Genomic DNA, 23010 nt, shown 5'->3' with positions numbered 1-23010 from the left:
AAAAAAAAATCTAGAATCGTCATAATACACGGGGCAAGTTGATTTACCGTTGGGGTCAGTTGATTGGTGTATCTATATTATACAATAGATAAATCAATAAAATATAGAATAAATATCAAGTTTATTTTTTTTTATTGAACTTAAGCCCGGCAACTAGGGCCATTAGCTGTTTGTAAGGGTTACGTTGTAGGTTGGTACGGTAGGTTGTATTTTTATGATTGTTACGGTTGATAGCAAACACGTGTATGTGTGGCAAGGTTTTTAACCACTATGATCCCGAGTGGTCACCCATCCGGGAGCTAGTAGCTGTGGCCGTTACTTACTCTCAGTCGCATTCCGCGACTGGTAGCAGCCAACGCGCCACGCCAAGCCACTATATCAAGTTTATTTTATCTATGATAATATTAAATATATTATAATAACTTGCTTAAAGTATACAAATAAATATTATTTTTAACTAAAATATTTTTGAGGAATTAATTAGTTTATCATATTTTATTAAAAGGTTAGCAAACTGAAAATTGCAATTATCAAAATGATAATTATTAGGTAATCAACCTATTATTTAAATACATAATCTTAGTTAAACAAATCAGAATTCAGAATAATTCAAAAAACTCTTCATTCATTAATCTTTATCCAGTGAGCATTTAAAATCAACAACATAATAATTACCTATTTAAGTATTTTAGAATTTCCCATTTTTATATGCATCTATTACATTATTTATTGTCATGCAATTACAAATTTGAGGTTTTTCTCTTGTATGATCTCACCATTATGTTCCTAACAAATTAATTGGTATATGAATTGAATACTTAAATAAAATTTACAGATGTAACTATGTAAGTTGATGATTTCGTTGTATATCTAATTTTACTTTGTCAATTTACCCAAATCATCTTGCCCCACACCTTTTTTTTAGCATTTTAATTATTTATTGACCTATACAATTTATTATATTTTACATAAATATATTCAAAATATAGCTTATAACATGTACTTTCCACAGTATAAACTCGATTTAATAATTACTTAAGGTAGTTTTAAATTTTTTATAGTAAATGTACCAAAAATGTTATCAAAACCGTGGTTTGAACAAGAAACTCGTATAAACATTTAATTTTTATTAGAATAATCTAGAAATTGAGATATAAATTGTTCCTAATATCATATTATATGTAATCGGTAAATAATATTGATTGATAACACAATTTGTTAAGAAATATAATAAATTCATCAACTTACTCGACTCGTCAAAATTCCACACTTTCCCTACCTAAAAGCTTTAAATTTAGTCTTGAGATTTTGTGTGCTAAATTTAGTAATTTTAATAATTTGTATTACTCTAATGAACTTTATAATTTCTAAAAATGGTCAAATAAACACTAGTTCTAATATTATATAATATATTTTATATTTTTAAATTTTGAATTAGGTACACACAATTATCGACTAAATAAGTTACTGTAAAAAAAGGGTTTCATTTCAAAAAATAAAGATTTTATCACCACAGGAAGACATTCCTTAAGTATTTGTATAAAGAATCTCAATGATTTTAAAAAATGGTCTTTTTATGTATATTAAAAAATTTCAAAAACTATAATTTTAATAGATTCATTATTAAATTAAAAATTGAGGTGAACATGGTTGATGAATTACCTTTTATGTATATATTATTTTGATAACTTGTGATTTGTAACATATATAGTTACAAGTTATATCAGTTGTACCTATAATGCCATTCTCGTTAGTTTAAATAAGTAATAAATAACAATAGTGGAACAAAATATGTTCATGTTCGCGTTTGTAAAGTTCATCTGCCAACATCGATTGCTTGAATTTTTATTTGGCTATACATTTTGTTTAAAATGACGTTGCTTTCACGTGTATTTTTTTTTATGTGTTATAGACGTGAGTAGTACCTAATATTATGACAAATTTACATTTGGCAGAATTAATTTTATGTTATTAGTTTTAATACTACAGTATATATTAAATTTATCTATTATGAAATTTAAAGGTAAATACATTATTTATTTGTTTTCTCCTTCGTTTTTTTACTTTTATTTGAAAGCAAGTTAATATTTGAAGCTAAAAATATTTAGAATACTATATAAAATACCCAATGAGAGAATACAGATACCTAAATAAATAATATGCCCTAAGCCCTTAGGTATTTGAAATTTTACAATAAATTTATTTACTTTAGTATTATAACATTTATAACTAACGACACAAAATTGATTCTGCCATTTTATTATTTTGTTTGTTTGTACAACAGAGACAATACATCATGTTACTTTAATATATTACTAAAGCCGAAATGAAAATTATATATTTTCTTTATTTCCAACCAGAACCACAATATTACTAAAACTTGGACACATCGAAATATGTAAATATTCAATATGTTATTTAATATGGCGCTTATTTATCTACACTTTTACTGTGTTTTAACTAACGTAATTTTTTTAAAAATAAATTTAAAAAGTTACTATCTTTCAAAATCAACGCGAAGGGTACCTTGGTTATACAAAATATTTCAACACTAATAGACTAGACTGACTAGAATTTTAATTATTAATTTCTTACAGTTAAGATCTCGTTATTCCTTGAATTAAGTACAAACTTAAATATATCAGTGATCATTGATGCGTTCCATTTTTTAATACGATTAGTTAAGAGAAGATTAAATTATTTTTTCTTTTACTTTATTAACAATATTATAATCATTTTGGAACAATATACAGATATAACTAAAAAAGTTATCATCTGTTTATTATAGCTAAAGATAAAGCCTTATCTACATACAAATACTGTATTGCATAAAATACCATTAATACTTTTCAGTAAGAAATATATTTATAACTACATTTTAATAAAAGTTGCAACTAGAAAAACACATATCATACGAGGTCTATGATTTCAAATACATTTAGGTCCTGTAAGTGAATTGATAAGGATCGGATTTTATAGTATTAGTTTTAATAACGTATGCATTTATAAAAAAAAAAAATATATGTATATGATATAAAATCATCTTTTTATTATTTTTATAAACATCATTTTGTGAGATTTCCATTATTTGTGATGTTTAATATCTCAAAATCACGTATAATATGTTTATATATAAATGGATAATTATTTTAATATAACTAAAGGGCTTCCTACTCTTGCTTTTAATAAATAAATAATATTATAATTTAATTATAGACAAAATCTTGATAATCATTTGATTCTAATCTCATATGTTATTTTAAAATTAAATTTCTACATAATTCATAAGCATCTTTACTCATGCGGAAATTAGTTTTTGACTCATTAGTTATCAATAGAGCTCAGATTTTTATGCAATCGCCTATTTTTTTCCTTTTCACTTTTTTGGATTTTAATCAGTTATCTTCACAAATCATAACAATTTGAATCTAATGGTGGAATTTTTTTTTTCGTATATTTCTGCATATTTAATGGTTATTACATATATTTGCATATTTTTACAAAATTCGAAATGTATTGCATATTAAAGTATACGAGTATTTAAGTGATTAATTATTATAAGTTGTTTAATTTGTGAATTTTTTATAAATAAAAAAAAGTTTTCTTTCATATTTGTTATATATTTTTATGATTTTTACTGCATATTATTTGGTATACTTCGATACTTTTTAGTACATTAAAATTCGTGCTCTAGTTATCAATATTAATATGATTAAATTGACTGTATAAAGTTTATGTTTTTATGACAAAACAATTTAAAGTGTAGTAATCTCATTGAAAATAGATACGTTGGTATTACTTACAAAATATTTAAATTATTTTTATTATTTATTTACTATATTTAAATAATAAAATTCAATAATTCTAATAAGTTGTTATAACGTTTATAAATAGTGCAAGAGAAATAATATATAACATGAATATTTATATTATTGTTTGTAAATTATTTTTGTTTTATTGCAAATCAACGTAAAAATGCATTTAAGTGTCCATCAAAAAATTGTTTTAGTTTCAAAACGACTTAATTTTAGTATATTCTAACTAAAGTGTAATAGTGTATAATAAATATAAATCTGAAATATCTATTTAAAATATATACATCAGGATACTTTATACAAAAATCATAAAAATAAATATTACAACACTGTAGGTAATCTTAAATTGTGCGTGACTAATGCGCACAAAATAATTTAGGCACCAATCAATTATGCGTTATTAATATTGAACTTTATGAGATTTAGTTAAATATTTTACTATTAAAATACTGTAAATTATGTCATTATAATTAATAATATTATTAATTTAAATTTAAATTGGTTAGATTAATGAGTGTGATTATTATTAAAATAACATTGTTGTATTTGGACACCTTTAATAAAGAATAAAATCGCACGTTGATTTAAAAATGCTAATCCAACAGTCCAATCTCTCTTTACACAATCCATATGTATATTTACAATTATTTAGTCAATATAGACATACCTATGGGTGATGAATTATGAGTGATGACCGTTACATAAATACAGTGTGCGAATTTTATCATTTTCGATTTTTAAAAACTATATTATTATAGAATAGATAGTAATAAATTAACGATTTTGAGAGTAGGTAATTGTTTCAATACAAAAGTATAAACAAACGAATTAGTTTAGAAATTTCCCAAGCGTTAATCTCCCAAGTCTATCATACTTCAAATCATAAAAAGTATAAGTAGTGTTTGAGTTATATTGAAAAAAATATCTTCATCAATAATCGTATAAAACCATATTGAAAAATATTTTTTGATAAATTAATGTCAGGGGAATTTTAAATCCTTTCATCCTTCATTCCTGAAGCTTTATCCCACTATTTTTCACTGTTACTTAGGCCATATTTATGCATTTTATTTTCATATGAATTTCTATATTGGAAAATATATTTTTGAAACATAAAACCTAAAAAATATACATTAACAGAAAATATCAAATTCAGAATTTTCTTTTCGGGCACAAATATATTAAATTAATAATAGTTCATAAAAAAAAAAAATATATATATATATACCAATGAACGCATATTTCAAATTTAAATAAAATAACTATAATTTATTACTAACTAAATCTTTTCAACTGAGCTTTTTAACTATGTTATCTAGGTAATGGTTAGTTGCGTAAAAAAATTAACGTTACTATATGCATAAAACAAACGTAGTTTAATATGCTATTAAAATTTCCATTTAATATCTCTAGAGAATAACGTCAATAATATTTGCGTATGCTTAAATATAACGTACTAGACACTACGCTATTGAATAAGAATTATTTTATGTCCTTAAAAAAAATTGATGTACGCAACTAAATTGACTTCAAATCTTATTATATTTGCTCCTGAGTTTAACTACCTACTAACTAATTTAATTCTAATTTTGTTTAATATCATATATTTTTGGAAATAATCTTGATACATTAGGCATAATAATACTATATTATATTACTTAAACAAAATTTGGAGTATATATATTTTATTATGTCCTAAAGTTTTTTTTAACAGTTAATTCAATTAAAAAAAACCAGTTGAAAATTTTTTATTTAGGACTATTATAGATTAAAATTACCAAATTTTGATGAAAAATATAATATCAAATATGAAGTATTATAGGTATTATTTATCAATGATAATATTATGTTTTTCAAGAGTCAATCGTTATCTTAAAAATACAGATAGGTATACTGTGCATATAATTATGTTTTATAAATACTACGAGGTACAGAATCGAATCCCATAACTCCTTATAAATTGAAACAATGATAATATTATAGGCGTATATTATCAAAAATATTATTTAACATAATATATTTGTTGGTTTTGATTAAAATATGTAGCTAATGTGAAATAGTATCATATTATTACCTGTTAGACCTATCAGTAAAAAGTGGAAGTATTAATCAACTTTTAAATTACAAATTTATTCCATGCCCATTATATTATACATACCAGAAACATATAACAATACGTTTATACCTAATGGTTTGTGTTGAATATGCTATTATTTCTTTTTTTTTTATAAAATGTTGACTTACATACAATAGCTGCGTACACTTTGAGAAAAGTGCATTGGTTATAAAACACATATCGAGTGATTCGTATAACGTAAGACATTCGCTATTTTAAAAACTATTATCGTTTTTAAAATTATTTTTTCATTAAGTGGTTAAAAAACAAAACTGTTGTTTTTTCACGCTTTAAATTTATGTAAAAAAAATATTTTCAAACAATTAAGTGTTTTCTATAATGTTTCATTATTATAGCGCACATAGTTCTTCTTGAGAATTTTTCATCAGGTATATATAATCTGAAATTGGATTTTGTAATTTACGCAGTGGTATATTTTAAAGTAATCAAAGCTGATTAAAGTTTTAAAGTTCTTTGAAAAATGCCTATTGATTTACATTTTAAGTTGACTTTCGATTAACGAATGTTTGTTTAGAAGTAGGATTTTTTGAATATTTTTCGTGCGAAAATTATTTAACAATTAATGTGATGATCAATTTGAAATTTTTTTTCTACATTGACTATTTTATTACTATATTGAAAAAACTGAATTATTATTTAAGATTTTAAAAAACTCACCTATTTTGTTATACGACTCAATCCATTTTTGAAGTGATAACAATTTTGAACTTGGGAATTTTGGTATTGTAAAGTAATAACTAATAACTAGAGTACGGATTTTGAAGGCATTTGCCTTTTTTTTCTATTGCTCTAAAACGAAGCTATGTCAGCTATAAATTCGATTTATACTGCTATACTGCTATGCACGACATTTTATTTTGCTTTTTTTGCGTTTTTTGAATATTTATGCTTTTTTGGGCATTTTCGGTACATTTTTCAAAATGTGTTCTAAATAAACGTATTTGAAACGTATTTTAATTTTTATTTTAATGTAAATGTGTTTTCCAATATCGTATATTATTGTATATGGCTGGCTCAATCGATTTTATCTCGTTATGTTTGATTTATGGGTATGTTTATCGATGTAATTTAGATACGTATATAGCTTATTGAATATAGTAGATTATTTTATCTTGAAACGACAATAAACACAAAAATATGCTTTTGCTCTGGAAATTATCTACTCAGAATTACAGTTTAGTAAACTATTATTGTGAACATTTTCTACTTATCAAAAATGTTATACTTCAATTGGACTCAGATGTTGCACTGGCTATTAAAAACGCTAAAAAATTAGTTGAAAACCCAGAAATTGAAGAAAATTTAATCTACATAAAAAGTAATTTTGGATTTTTGGCTACTGAAATTACACGTTTAGAAACATCTGGGATGTTATTATCAGAATCCGTGTGTTGTATAGAAAAGGTTAAACAACAAATTAAACAAGCTTTGGGAAAAACGGGAGAAACGGTTACAAAAAAACTTGATGATGTACTAAACAAAAATTCGGGATTTAAAATTCTTACCATAATATCAAATATTCTAAAAAGCGAAAAAGTATCAAGACAGGAACTTGTCCAATGCAACTCCGATGATATAGGTAAAAAAAATCATTTAATAACTATTATTTAATTAATTTTTTATAAGTTATCTTAAATAGAATAAATTCAATTTACAGATTAATAATTGTGGAAGAATGAAAACTCGGAGAAGCAGGGTTGTTAATAACTTATAATAAGTTTATTATAATACCTTTTTTTTTAAATAATTTTAATACTTTTTTTGTGATAAATTTTTTTTAAAAACCTATTTTTAATGCTTTTTTTAAAGCTTTTTTGGAAGATTTAGACAGCTTTATTGCTTTTTTTTTAGTGCTTTATTTTAGTTTTTTATTGCTTTGAAATCCGTATTCTACTAATAACTAATAAACACAAAAATTTTTTTATAAAATGGACACGTTTATATAATACGACTATTGCCGAAAGTACACTTCAAACTATACAGTAGTTAATCTATCAATCTTTGTTCAGTAGTATCGACGTTAATGTTAGACAAAGTAGATAAGATAAAAATATACGATATAAAAACCAGTATGAAATAAATTAGGTAAAATATTTTGTCATTTTCGAAAATATTTTTGATTTTTATGTCATGGAATAAATGTATATATATATATACTAATTGTGTAATAAAATTAATAATTTAAATGTACAGGTAATATGTAAAATATCGTATTTTAATTTTAGATCATATTATACTAGAATATTAGCTAAGACTGGCACCTGAAATATGTAAAAAAAAAAAATTTAAATTTAATTTATTTAATTATAATCAACAAAAATCAATTGACTGTATATAATTACTTATAAAAATATCAACATACATTATATGCAAAAACCGGTCTTTAATATTAATAGTCTTACGTTAAATATAAGGTGTACAGTCACCGCATCATTTTTGAAATGTGACTTTTTACCACTCACGCTATTACTTTTATATAAATAGTAATATATAATTCAGTCGGAGACATTTGTGAGGATAATAGAGGTTTATTGGATGAGTACACTGCACGTCTATACAATATAAAATATACATAATATATAGACCACCTGATCGGGTAGTATGTAATGTGTTGCAAAGAGGAATATTTAAAAGTCTTTCACGTACAGGAAATGGTTTGGAGTCAAAAAGAAAAATCGCTTAGTGTCACAACGCCAACATCTACTATTGCCAATTCTTCGAAAAGTTTTGTTAAAAATTTTAATACGTGCCAAGGGCGAATAGCCAGCCGTTGCCAGATCACGCCTCTACATAGCCTCGTACCCCCCTTTCAGAGATCCCACTACCCACATCCAACTCTTTCAGACCGTATACGGTACGGTATTTGTAACAAATAAATTATATTCACTGTTGCTCCAAGTATCCACCGTCGGTGTTGTTTTAATATATTGTTATTGTTATTAGCGTGAATTCTTTCATCGGGGAAAAAAAAACATATTATATTTTTTTAAAGTACGTTATATACATAATGTATAAAGTTGCATGACATATAATTTATGCAAAACTGAATTTTACTTATTCTCTAATCACGTTCACTAAATTAATCATATGTTCATCCGGGTGTGGGAACTGACTTCATGGTAAACGAGGCTGGGAAATAGATACGGAATAACATAGTTATTGGCAGATACAATAATGATGTTCTATAAGGTCTTGGATTTATTCACAATAGAAGACTAAAAAACTATCCATTAAATTATATTATGTAAAAAACAAATTATAAATAAAAATTATTCATTTTTTCAATACTTATATCATAACATCACTTTTTATAGATAAAATGTTACTACACTACGTGTAGAATACTAATACAAGAACAATACATTGAGCGTTTCAAACTAATCAATAATAAATACGTTGAAAATTTCACAATTCATTGTTATGCATCACTTGTAAAATGTTAAATTGCGTTATTTTAGTTTAATTACTGAATTTTTTCATTTACGTACCCAGAAAATTAATTTAAATTATTTTGATGCCCAAGTAATATAAATTATGATGGTCACATACGGTCAAAAAGTAAAATTACATATTTTAAAATTTAAACTCCATTAACGAAAAAATTCTTTGAAACCTAATAAAAACTATATTAATATAACTTACTATAACTATGTTGTCTTTACTGAATTTTTCGATTGTTTAAATATTTAAATATGTTGGTGTTATTTTTTATTTGTAATTAGTAAATATTAATAATACCATTAAAAATTAAAATGTTTTTTTTAACAGAAAATCCATTTTTGCTTAATATTAAAAAATAACAAAGATAGTTTTGAAATGTGGACTTCATTGTTTATAATATAGGGATAAATATTATTAACGTAATTGACATTTTAAAACAACTCATCAATTAGAAAAAAGAATTTAATTTTTAGAATTCCTGTATATTCATTTTAAAACATTATTAAATATGATTATTTATACAACAGCAATATAATATTATAGTAAGTAATACTATTTCAAATTTGTATTCATAATTAGAACAATAATTTCCTTTATTTCAGTATACATTTGATAGGTAATGTAGTGATGAATTTTACTAAAATGTGTGTATATCTTTGGTTTATGTTATGAGCAAACAGCAACGTATGAAATCGAAAATTATGCAAAGTGACTAATTTAGATCAAGGTAAGAAAACGTGTACTCAAGCATTGTGTATAATGAATAATAATAATAATGTAGACAAAGTTAATATTATATATAACCATATCTATAATATTATTTTATGCATTAACCACTTCTATGGTTTATTAAAATGGCAATGAATTTATTATTATGTTTTATTTTATTTAAAAATTAATCCCTATTGTGGCATTCAGAGTTGTAGAATTCCCCAAAATGCGCTGTTTCTCTAAGCTTAATTTGTATTTACGAAATTGCATTGGTCAATTGGTATAAGCCAAGTAAACCACTTTATTGCAAAAATTGAATTGATTTCTATTGATGTACAATTGATATGTAATTTGACTGTATAGTTGTTCCAATTTTATATAAATTAAAATAAATTGTAAAGAAAAAAAGTTGTAAACAAACAAAATAGTATACTTATAATTTTGAAAATTACTTACCAGAGTAGCCTTCCAAGAATATACCGAAGATCAAATTTAGCCCTATTAACATCTGATATTTATATTTTGATTTATTCTCTCCACTTTACTGGTACAAAATCGATTTTTTACAAATATCCTATATTTTTGTATCATTTTCTCTTTATTTTAATAGTTTATGATATCACCGTTTTTCATTTATAATTTCAACCAAAGGTGTGATCGCGATTTTCGATTCTTTTCATTTTAAAATAAATACATATTGTAAAGAATACTAGTTATTAATATTACAGAAAATGAGATATTATGAAGTAGTAATTTGAAAATTAAGGGGATTTTCGTTTTATCTGTATTTTTTGCGATTAATTTTTTGAGCATAAACTAAAAATTAATAAGATTCATGATTCGTGATTATAATCGCGTACCTCATGTTATTATGTTTGTGAGCTATTCGAGATATTTGGAAGTTCACGGCCGATGTACAATGGTTTTACCCCATGTCCAATTGGTCACGTGTCGTGTCTTATAGTATCACGATTTGTATACAGTTAGTTTTTGTGCACATTCATTTCGTGGGACTAAGCAGCCTGCAATTTATTACCGTAATATTAGCAAATATTTTTTCGAATTTATACTTTTATCTATTAGGTATAAGGTTAGCTATAGCAAAATAGGTAGCTAATTAGAGTGGAAAATTTTAAATTTACCTACAAAAACATAAACTGGTTTTTTCTTATGAATAACCCGATGAAATCATAATTTATCAAAGACTAAATTTAATATTAAATTATACTTTCACCATAAATTATAAGTGGCAATAAATTTTCTTGAAGAAATATTTCAGCAAATGCATTATGACAAAGTTGTGTTAATGTTTAATTTTTTATATGACATAAATAATTTAAAGAACATATTATACACTTTTAGAAAATGGTGATGTCAGTAAAGCAGTTTAAAATTACAATTAAAATGACATATGATTTAATAAAACAGTATCCAAATTATTGAACTGCAATAGTATTCAATATTGGGAGTGTTAAAACTTAAAATGTATTATAATTTATAAATAATAACAATTTTACTAAACATAATTGTAGAACTTTGCATCATTTTAACAATGTCTGTGATGTCTGTGTCAATCCTATCAAATGAACTTGTTATCATTTCTACTGAAAGAAAATCATTTAGAACCTTCAGAGTTAAAATTATATTGACTGATTTTACATATGAAAATATTAGTTGATCTATTTAGCTTACATAATAAAATTTATTGGATAAACTTAGGATATTGTAATTCTATTTTTTTTATATTTTTAACGTATAATCGTGTATAATTTCAATTTTAAAATAAACCTTGTATTTTTTTCATTATATTTGTTTGAATATTTAATTTTTATATTTTTCCCTTCTCAAAAAATTGAACTATTGAATAAGAGTAGTGTAAATTAGATTTGCCTTGAGTGGGAAAAAACCTTATGTCGGCCCTTGTAGTACTTTCAATAATATATTATTGTATAGTAATTCTTATTGAAATTCTTAAATCATATTTTCTATTGTATTTAGCTGTTTTGTAATTTTTTCGGCTTATATAAATTATTGCACGTACCGCAACAGGGTGTATACGCGTACATTAATTTATTCGCTAGTTTTGTAATATTATATAAATAATAATTTTAAGTCCGTATCAGTGACATAATATGTTGTATAATAATATTTATTAAATAAATTCACTACCGATAAATTATATCAGAGCGTCGGTTTTGTGTTTTTATTTCTGTCGTTTGGTACGTACGCAAATATATAGACCTGTGAGTACAATACGCAAAGGATGGGTGGTGAGAAAAAAATTGTCCCACGGCTCGAATCTCGCGTCCTGCCTACATACTAATCGATATCGTATTATTCCGTATAATATTATATCTATAGGCCCGCCGCTGCTACTACCGTGATTAGAGCGGACGAAAAGGGGGTAAACGCGACCGATGACCGTCGGAGGGGGGACTATTCGGGGGGGGTTGAAGGCGGACTCGCGTCCATGGGAAGGCGGTTGACGTGCGCGCGCGCGTTCGGCCCGTACGCCTACGCCGGGCTTCGGTAGGTCTAACGAGGACGGCTGCAACCGGGACCTCGCGGGGGGTACCGTCGACGCGACGTGCCCTGTTTTCTCTCGGGCGAAATCCATTCTGACGGCATTCGCTCGTCTGCAGCCGACTGCTGTCTTCGAGCGCACTCCACTTTCTCGCACCATCGCCACTACCGTGCCACTGCGTTACTTCAATAAGTCTTGATCATCGTCTAGCCGGAACGACACGACTTACTGTCATCCCTGCAGCGAAATACGCTTCCGAATAATCCGGTAAATACGCGACTTATCGTCGTCGGCGGCAGGAAAATGGTCTACCGCTGCGACGACTGTATTATAATAATTATTATATCATAGCTATTATTGTTGTTATTATTATTATGTAATAATATAATTCATACTATATCATAGATATAATGATCGTTTCAAATAAATTGAACTGTTTGTTCACCGAGTTGTCAGTGGCGACATTTCACATTTTATTAAATAGGGAAACGAAATAATTGTTATTAGCCCATAAATTATGTGCTGATTTTAACATTTTCGTCTCCAATTTAAGGGGTAAGCTCTTGAAGTCGGTCGAACAATTATTATTAATACATATAGATACCTGTTTTTAGATATTCATTATTTAATATTTTTAAAAGTAAAACATGATATAGCAATAGATAAATTATATGAGATCAATGCATGATACAATATATATATATATAATTTTAATAATTATGGCAATTGTCAATCACTAAATTATTTACATATGTAATATATACATAACATGTAATATAATATACGTAACTATAAATATAATATATATGAAAATTTAAAATCTTATCGATATACTTGATAATATTAATGTTAAGTATAAATATTTATCTCACCAACAACGTAATAAAATTCCCAACTCGTCAACCTATCTTCTCCTTTTCTCACCTTAAATGACGCCACTGTCAATGACACGAGTATATAATGCATTTTATTATTTCTCATACATTTAAATATTAAACCTAGGTTTATTTTTCTGACAAATTCTGTAACGAATTGTTATTATTATTTTATTTGTTATTGATATTATATATTATTTGTTTTGAATTATTTTGATTTATCTCATATTGTAAGGTTCTTTTTATGTTTTATTGGCAATCATTTAAGTTTTAGGACCACTCTCGGTAAACTATACGTCTCATAGAATTCTTCCGCGCCACGACGACGTGTATATATATATATAAACTTTTGCAGGCACACGTTAAATGCAGCGAAAACATATATAATATTAAAATATTATTATGTTGTGTAAGTACGCTACACCCTATGCTATCATTTCCCTCCCTATACATCTCACTTAGAACCCTTTTTTGCTTCTTGCTTTATCGTGAACTCACACATAAAACCAAGTTAAATGATTAATGAATGTCATAATTTAATCAAGAATATTTTGAAATCCGTTTTTTCTCTTTAACTGTTTTTAGATACAGCCGACCGCCGTCGCGATGAATTCTAAGCCCGATGGACAGCAGTCCAAGTATCAGCTGTCAAAGGACACAGCTGCACTCCATTCAACAGGTAAGGATTGATCATTATTATAATAATTCATATGATATACAAAAAACTTTTTTGTAGACGTTGAACGTTGAAATTGTATCGATAATATAACAAATTGTATAATAAGTGGGTATGGTAATAATGCTAAGGTTAGGTAATATATATATAATGATAATTTTATTTATTGCACCAAGTATACCAATAACGTATAAATATTTGGTAATTAACATATTATTTCTACAATAACAAAAAAAAAAACTCTTAAATCCTAAATTATGTGCTGCCTATACTTACCTTATATTATACGATATAATATTATTATCATGATTTGTCTTTCAATCATTTTCTTCTTATTATTAAAACAGTTTAGGAACCGTAAATCATTGAGATTATGTTTTAATTATTTTACTTATATTATTTTTATTTTTTTCACATACTTAATAAAATAATATCCTAAGAAATCTAAGTAACAACTTAATGTCACTGCCTTATGGATAACAAATAAAATTGATAATTTATAATTCTTATAAGTTATAAGATTATTGTGTTTTTTTTTAATAATTAAATGATACACTTAAAATAATTGTTAAGTGAATCACCATGAAAAAAATAATTAAACCAAAATAACAGAAATGCATACTTTTTTACGTAATAATAATATATTAATTTAATAGTTTAAGAAGTTATAACATAAAATACACCATCATACTTTATTCGTTATTATTTTATAACAGTTGAATACATGAAGTTTTTTATAATAATATAACTGAGGTGTTAACTTATGACAATATATTTTAATTTTAGGTAGAATGTAAATATAATATATCTATTAATAATAATTATAGATTAAATTATTGAAAAACTTAAGTTAATAAAACAATAAATCATGTATTTCTCTTCTTCTTCTTTTTCCTCTGCCACTTAATTCTCTCTAAGAGTTTTGGCTGCTATCACAATATCTCTCCATTTTTCCCTATTCTGAACTACTTCCCTTCATTCCTGTACTTCCAATCTTTCAAGGATTTCTTCCACAACATCCATCAACATTTTCCTGGGACTTCCTCGAGGTTTCTTTCCTATTGGCTTCCAATTTAGGGTTGTTGTACTTATACCATCCTCGCTTCTTTGTATCGTATGTCCTAATCATTGGATTCTTTGCCCTCTTATAAAGCTGATAACTGTTGCAATTTTCAACTCGTCTTGTAATTCTTTATGTATTTAGTCTAGCAAAATTATATTTTATAATACATAGGTACACCTACAGATGCATTTAAATATATAATAGTATGTTAGAGAGAAATATAGTATATAATATTATGTTAGTAACACATAATATTCTGTTATTATTTATTTTTCTTAAATTTTTATTCTAGAACTAAAAATCAATATCAATCGAATGCCGTTTTTTTTTAGTATTAACATTTATATAATAATAATAAATTATAATAGCATAATAGAAAATTATTAAAACCGCTTATAATTATAATATAAAACATATGGTATATGCTAGGTAATAAATGCGTCACGCATAGTTATTTTTATTCTTTTTGAATGCTGTCGTTTATATAAGTATGATTTCGATTAAAAATACAATTATTACAATTTCAAAATTTTTTCTACTAATATACTTTTAGTCTACGTGTACGAAACAGCTGATACGTGTCTAATATAATATTACATACTTATCTATAGATAGGAACATCCTTAAAGTTTTTTCTATTTATTTAATCCATACATTTCTAAACTTTTTACTACATGCCTATATTTCATATTATATTGTTGGTATTAATTGATAGATTAGTTTATTTAAAACCCATTGATTTTTAGTTTTGTATTCACTATTTAAATTTTCAACTAAACATATTAATTTATGTATCGAATTGCAATGTTCAAGGTTACCATTTAAGTATTTTACACAGCTTACTTCTTACTATATAAATAGGTATAGAAAATTTTAACAATAATTCGAATTTTAAATACATTATATGACATAAATTATATCAATAAAATATAAAACGATACTAAAATAATTAAGCACAATTTATTAAATTGTAGTATTGACAAATTTTAAGTACAGTATTACCGACTGTTTTTAATTCTTAATCAAGTCTTTATCAAGTAATAACAACATGCTTTCAATTGAATTTTTCAAACTTATCTTAAACAAAATCATGTTTCAACAGCGATACCTATCAAGATATGTGTTATGTCTTCGTTAGCTAAATATATTTCAATATGAGATTGAACATACTAACAACTTACTTTAGTACTATTCATTTCATAAAATTTAAATTATGAACTAATTTTGGATTACCAAAATATATTCCTCTGTATCCGTAAAAGTGAATTGTTTTGAATATTGTACAAAAACGAAAAAAACTTCAAATAAAAAAATTACTGATACTTTATTTGTTGTATTAAATATTAATCGATAATATTAACTTCGCCATTTTTAATATGATTTGAATATATATATATACTCGTACTCAGTTGTTAATCTTATACTCTCAATTTATTCTTTAAAAGTTTAAAGTAAATAAATTATATATTTTAAATAAATATATTTTTCGATGTGTAATATTAAAGTTTTAAAATAATAAAATATATAAACTGAGTGTTTGTGTTTCACCAAAATAATATTCGCGTTACAATTTTCGTGTTTTTTTCCGACATCTCTTGTTTACTTAATCGATATAATATTTTCTTGTGGAAATAAAACATAGATATATCATAGTGGAGTCTTGTACATAATATGCAAAGGCAGTCTACATAAGATTAAGCCACAAACTTACACGCTCCGTATATGTTATATGTACAAAAATGTCTAGATGGGAACAATTGTGCTTTGCATAATTCCGCGAAACGTCCTTTCCGTATTCCAACAATAACTGAGATAGTTCTGCTTTTTTGGGAAAATCCGATTATATTTTATTTGAACGCTTACGCAGTTTTGTGTATATACATACAATGTTTAAAAAACAGTTCACCAAAAAGATAAATATCTGAAAGTTTCGCCAATGTCCGAAAAAGTTCTTCCGAATTATTAACTGCATTTTAAATTGTGTAAAGAAATTCTGTACTGTTTACAATCATCCAATCATGAGTGTATTTATTATATATAATATTATTCTATATTATACTGAGCTAGATACACGAGTATTTTATAATCTAGTTATTAATTTTTCTTGCTAAAAACCGAATTTAATTTAAACACAACTTATTTCCTGCGCATGCATTTTACATTCTCTCTTATGTACACACCACGTCGAGGAAGTATAATACGTATGTGATTTCACTCACATTTTCCCTAATTGCCTATCACTCTATAGTTTTCATTAAGAATTACTCCAAATGTTACATATGAATAATATCACGTCAGTTGGACGTGTTACGTTTAAATATTTTTAAACTAAGTTTCAAAATACATTATTATCATCAAAATAAACTTTTTTAAAAATGTTGGATTCTTAATTTAATGACATTATAAATTTGTAACTACCAAATAAAATTTTATTTTTTATTTTTGTTTTATGCGCGTTTTGTTTTTTTTTTTATATCACACTAAGCTTAATTACTTTTATCTCTAATGATTTTGTTTTTTGTTTTTGTTGCTTTTTTTTGATTTTTTTTCCCCTATATTTTTGTTTCTTGACTTTTAATTTTTAGCATTTATGTATTAATAATTGAAGAGCTTTAATAATTAGAAATGTTGGAAGCTAATAAAAATAATAATAAAAAAAAAAACCTAATTTGATTTATTTTGATAACATAATTATTATTTGACATTGTTATGAATTTATGCAAATTTTCCATGAAAACAATTTCGTGGAAGAAATATCTTTATTTTAGTTTCACAACCATGGTACAAATCTAATTAATATTTATGGAGTTCTCATAAATATCATAATTTATTTTATATGAGATAAAGAATTTCGTATTGATATTAATTATTTTAAAAAGTGAACATGTCTGATTTTTGTAAAATGACTTTCGATTTATCATTTATGAGATACGTCGATTACTAGCTTTATAAAAGTATTTACATAAACAGTATCTAGCCGGGTTTGGATCTCAATAAGTGTATAGAATAACAGCAATTAACTCTACTTTTTTAAAATGTATTTTTTAATCGATTTACTTTACTACGTGTAATTACTAATTATAGTCAAATCATATTAAATTATATTAAATAAAATTTAATAATATATTTAATTGTTCGACTCATATTTCGTAACTCCAGACTCCAGTGATCTTCAATACCACCCTAAAACAGGATTACTAAGGTATTACCAGTGTATTGTATTATTACCATTTCAGATATTAAATATGTACATTTATGCGTTGTTACATCATGTTAGATTAGCCTAGTATTTATAGTTATAAGTTTCTAGGATCTGTAAAATATAACTTAAAAAACTTGATTTATATTAGTCTAACAACTCGATTCTCAAAATTGACACGTGTAATAAGATTTCCTAAACAACTATTCCGAAACTGAATAGAATTAAATACCTACTATAGATATTGACAGTCAATCGATTCAAAAGAGTGGGGAGATTTGTTTCAATATATATATAATTTGTTCAAAAATAACAATATATTAATACACACACACACATAATATTATATATGTGATTCTTAAGATTAATCAGATAGATGTGTAAAGTGTATGTAAGATTATTAAAAACAAAAGTAATAATTGTATTTTATTTTATAAATTTATATAATATTATAGTTTGCTTTTATCAAAAATCTATTATGAAATAAAATTTCCTTATATTTTTCAATTTTTATAAGCATTTATAAGACACTTGTTTATGTGCGTTTGCTTGACATTACTGTTGATGTCTAATGAATATACATAAAAATATCGTTAACTTTTGAAATTTAAATTTTTTAAAGTTTTTGAAGAATGACAGAAAATTAATGATTGGTGTTCAGAAATACGTTATGAGAAGTTAATATTAATTATAATAACGACCATAAAGTTAAACCATTTACAAATTTTCGAAAGTTCTTGATAAAACACATTAAAGTTTTACTGGCTTAAAGTTTGTAAAACTTTTGTTTATTTAATAAACGGTGGAATTTTTTTTTACGAATTAATAAATATATTTACAATGTTCATTAGTAAATTTCAGAGAATTCAGAATACAAATAATACGAAAAAACAATATATATAATTGGATAGTAAATATAACTTACAATAAAAATATAAAGGTATTTTAGAAAAAAAGCATCGAACCTTTTTTAATCGCAATTGTACGTTTTACATTAAAGAAACTTACTGAAATTTGATTATAGATTTTCTGTATTTTTATAGTATATCTATCTAATAAAACTGAAAGTCAGGACCAACAACCGTTTTATTGTATTAAAGTAATCGTATATGCATCACGCATTTGTTGTCTCCGTCTTACTAACATACATTACAGCAAATTTGAAATTAGCAGAATCTATTTTATGCTGTTAGCTTTAATATTATAACTAATATATTATTAGAGTTGACCTATTATCAAACTTAAAAGTAAGAATATCTGGGATAACACGTAGAATTTTATTGATATTTTATTTTTAAAATAAACTTTGAGCATTTTAAAGTTTTAAATTTTACATTGTTATAACTCAATTTCAAATTAAAATATGAATAATACCTTATGTGATGCCCTCGGGCCTAAGTTAAGATGATATTCAAGTTGAATAATAAATAAATTTACTATTAAGCAAACAGCTTAAAACTGATTTAACTGAACTCAAATTTGCTATGTTGTGCGTAAGTAAGACAAAGGATGACATATGCGGATACGACGTCCTTTAATTAAACACTAGGTATTGTATAGTTGACTTTACAATACTTATTATCGTTGATTATTTTATAAATTAAACGCCTATAAAGTTTAAATGTAGAATACGATACAAATAAATACAATAAAATCATAAAATCATATACAATTTAATATTAATAACAATAACGACATACTATCTTACAAATAAAATTAAAACTAAATTCTAACAGAAAAAAGTGTATGAGAGGGAGGTGTACACAATTACACGAAACAATTATTATGATATTATTAAGTTGTCGCTATAACCGAATTAAAGTATTAAAATATGCTTATTATAGTATTAAAAAGTGAATACTATAAAAATCATCATAATATTATAATATATCTTATAGTTCGATAATGTAATAGTAATAAGTAATATACTTATATGTTATTATACCTATTTGTATGGATTGTTTCTCCTGTGTAACGCGTGCAAGATCCGTTTCGTACCCTTAACTACAGTAGCTAGTAGGTACAGTGTATATATGTGTAATAATATAGAAAAGATTATGCAGTTGACGATCAGATTGCAAGTCTTGTTTATCAATGACGAAAATGACGAGGGTGGTCTGTACATCCGAGGGTTCGTAGGCCGCATGTGCATATAAATATGACTTTTTTTGCTTTTCCCCAACAGCGTATAAGATAAAAAACCTAACCTATGCGCGCTGTAAGTGAAATGTTTATGGTACGTGCACCAAACTGAAGTTCATGTATAGTATCTTTTCGTATTCTTTTGCTTTTTTTATTATTATTATTATCAACCAAAGTCTCTCTTCTCTCTCTTTTTTTCGCGTTTATCTTTTCCCATCAATCTTGCACAAATCCTCGTCGATGAGGGTTACCGGCGAGTAATTTATTAGACTATCAAAACCAAAACCTCTTTTATAGTGCGAAAACACTCGCGTCCCAAAGTCCCCGGTGTGGTCCCATCAGCCACTACACCGCCCCGTCCAGAGGATTATTGCCAGGTCTTGCCGCATATACAATCGACCCCTCTTTTATATTAATATGACTACTTACTGCCGGCTTAATGTGTCTTTTATTTACACGCCATGATTAATTGATTTTTTCGGCGCGATCGACGTGCCGTTTGAACCACGAATAACAAATGACACGTGCTCTTTCCACAAAATACCAACAGCTATTATTTTTTTTCTCGTATGACTACGTCTTACTGATGTCATATCGTTTATATGATAATACAGTTGTACCTAAACATCCATATTTTTCGTAACGTTCATGATTAACTGTCCTCTAACAGTCTTACAACATTGGCTGCAGTTCGTGTTAACATAATTTATCATAAATGGTACCTTTTATAACTTTTTGTTGTTTTTTTTAAAATTTTTATTACGTTCAGATCGTTTTTCGCTTTAAGCAATAAAATATTGTTTAAAACGACTATTGAGTACCTATATACGCTTTATTAAATAAAAAGTTATATAGCAACATAATATATTTAAAAGCGTGCACAGACTCTGGTTTCAAGGGTAATATAAAGATAATCCGCTTCGTTTTCTAAATTTGCTATGAGATCAGGCTCACATTATTTCATTTTTTTCTTTTAAGTATTAAAATTAAATGGTATTGGTTAGTTGCTTTTTAAAAAATTTTTATTAAATAATATTCATATTTCATAAACTTAAATTTATTTTTAGAGTTATAATTATTACAATTTAAAACTACAGTTACCGATAAAAATATCATTGGATTTGTATATTATAATTTATAACTGTAATTCTGTAATCAATAACTGTTTCTTATTACAATTTATATGACTTGTATAATATAAATTTATGAATACAAAACTTATCGTAGACCAATAGTCTAAGACCTTAGTTAAATATTTTAACAGCCTCAGTAACCAGAAAAAAGTTTAGGAGCAGCATATACTGCCTATGCTGCTCTCATGCGCATGTCTAATAATATATGTATTATTTATTAGGAACTGCCTAAAGCACTCTGCGTAACAAAATATTTCAAGTGATTTTTGCACGTAAGCTAAACAGTATTACATAAGTTACTCGAACCACGGACAATTCCATAAATTGCTATATTATTTTGATGGGTTGACATTTGTCTTGAAATAGATTTATCACACAAACTTAGTACCTACAATACAATAGGTGCTGATGAATATAGATAGTCTTTGAAAATTGATAATAATTTGGTGGAGCATATGATATACGACTTATACATTTTACAATATTGGATACGTCTAGAACAAAATACGTAATGTGATACAAACCTATCCTGGCATTCATCTATAGTTCTAAATTTGTCTACATTACATTCCAGCCAATAAGTCAATTTAACGGTATTTCTACAGAAAATTCCACAGCGCGATGAATCGACAATAGGTATCCGGAAATTCGATTCCTCCGTCTTGAACAAAACAATTGCATTTCTGAATTTTTGGCCTATAGTCTATAAGTAAACAATATTATTTTCACAAGCGCACGAATTTGTAACGTATCGGTTGTTCTAAATTTGACTTTATATACTGCTACTATTAAATTGCAGCGACAAACACAATTATTTATCACTGACGCAGCAATAGTCATAAACAATTTTCTAGGCAATTTAGTTATAGTACACATTATTGGGCATTTTATTGAAAGTTTCGAGTTTAATCGTTCAATAATGGCGGACCATTGTGAATGTTTACCGTTATTTATTACTATTATGGTTCGTTTCCACTTCGGTGACATCGTGACATGGCGACATCCCAGTTCAATAAAAAATACTGTAGTCTTATAATATTTTGAAAATTATTCCTAGTTTGCCCCAATGTGACTTCTCCTTTATATAAATATACTGATTGTATTAACTATAACAATATTCCTAATTCGTCTACACGTGACCATAATATCAATAAAAACTATTACGACAATGATGCTAACAGTCAGTGATAATGTTTAGTGTTTAAAATATTTTTCATATATTTAAACTAAAAGTTAAAATAGAATTCCAATATTAATAATAAATAACGAATAACTATATTACGAATATAATTAT

The 23010-nt window shown here is 25.7% G+C and overlaps 1 protein-coding gene across 2 annotated transcripts in view; it reads left to right on the top strand.

Annotated features, from left to right (window-relative positions):
• The window catches only part of LOC112592140 (glutamate decarboxylase), a 93250-nt gene that overhangs the window by 21434 nt on the left and 48806 nt on the right, over positions 1–23010 (top strand). The window contains exons 1-2 of one of the 2 annotated variants that reach the window (XM_025336136.1): positions 12697–12895; positions 14089–14182. In XM_025336136.1, the coding sequence (XP_025191921.1) occupies positions 14110–14182 (73 nt within the window). In that variant the 5' untranslated portion in view covers positions 12697–12895; positions 14089–14109. Of the gene's footprint in view, positions 1–12696; positions 12896–14088; positions 14183–23010 lie in introns of those variants that run through there. The other variant, XM_025336135.1, reaches the window with a different exon arrangement.

Source organism: Melanaphis sacchari, unplaced genomic scaffold (assembly GCF_002803265.2).
Source record: "Melanaphis sacchari strain LSU unplaced genomic scaffold, SCAv2.0 Contig159_pilon_pilon, whole genome shotgun sequence".
NCBI lineage: Eukaryota > Metazoa > Arthropoda > Insecta > Hemiptera > Aphididae > Melanaphis > Melanaphis sacchari.
The sequence above is the reverse complement of the archived record's forward strand: the minus strand, read 5'-3'. Positions and strand labels throughout refer to the sequence as shown.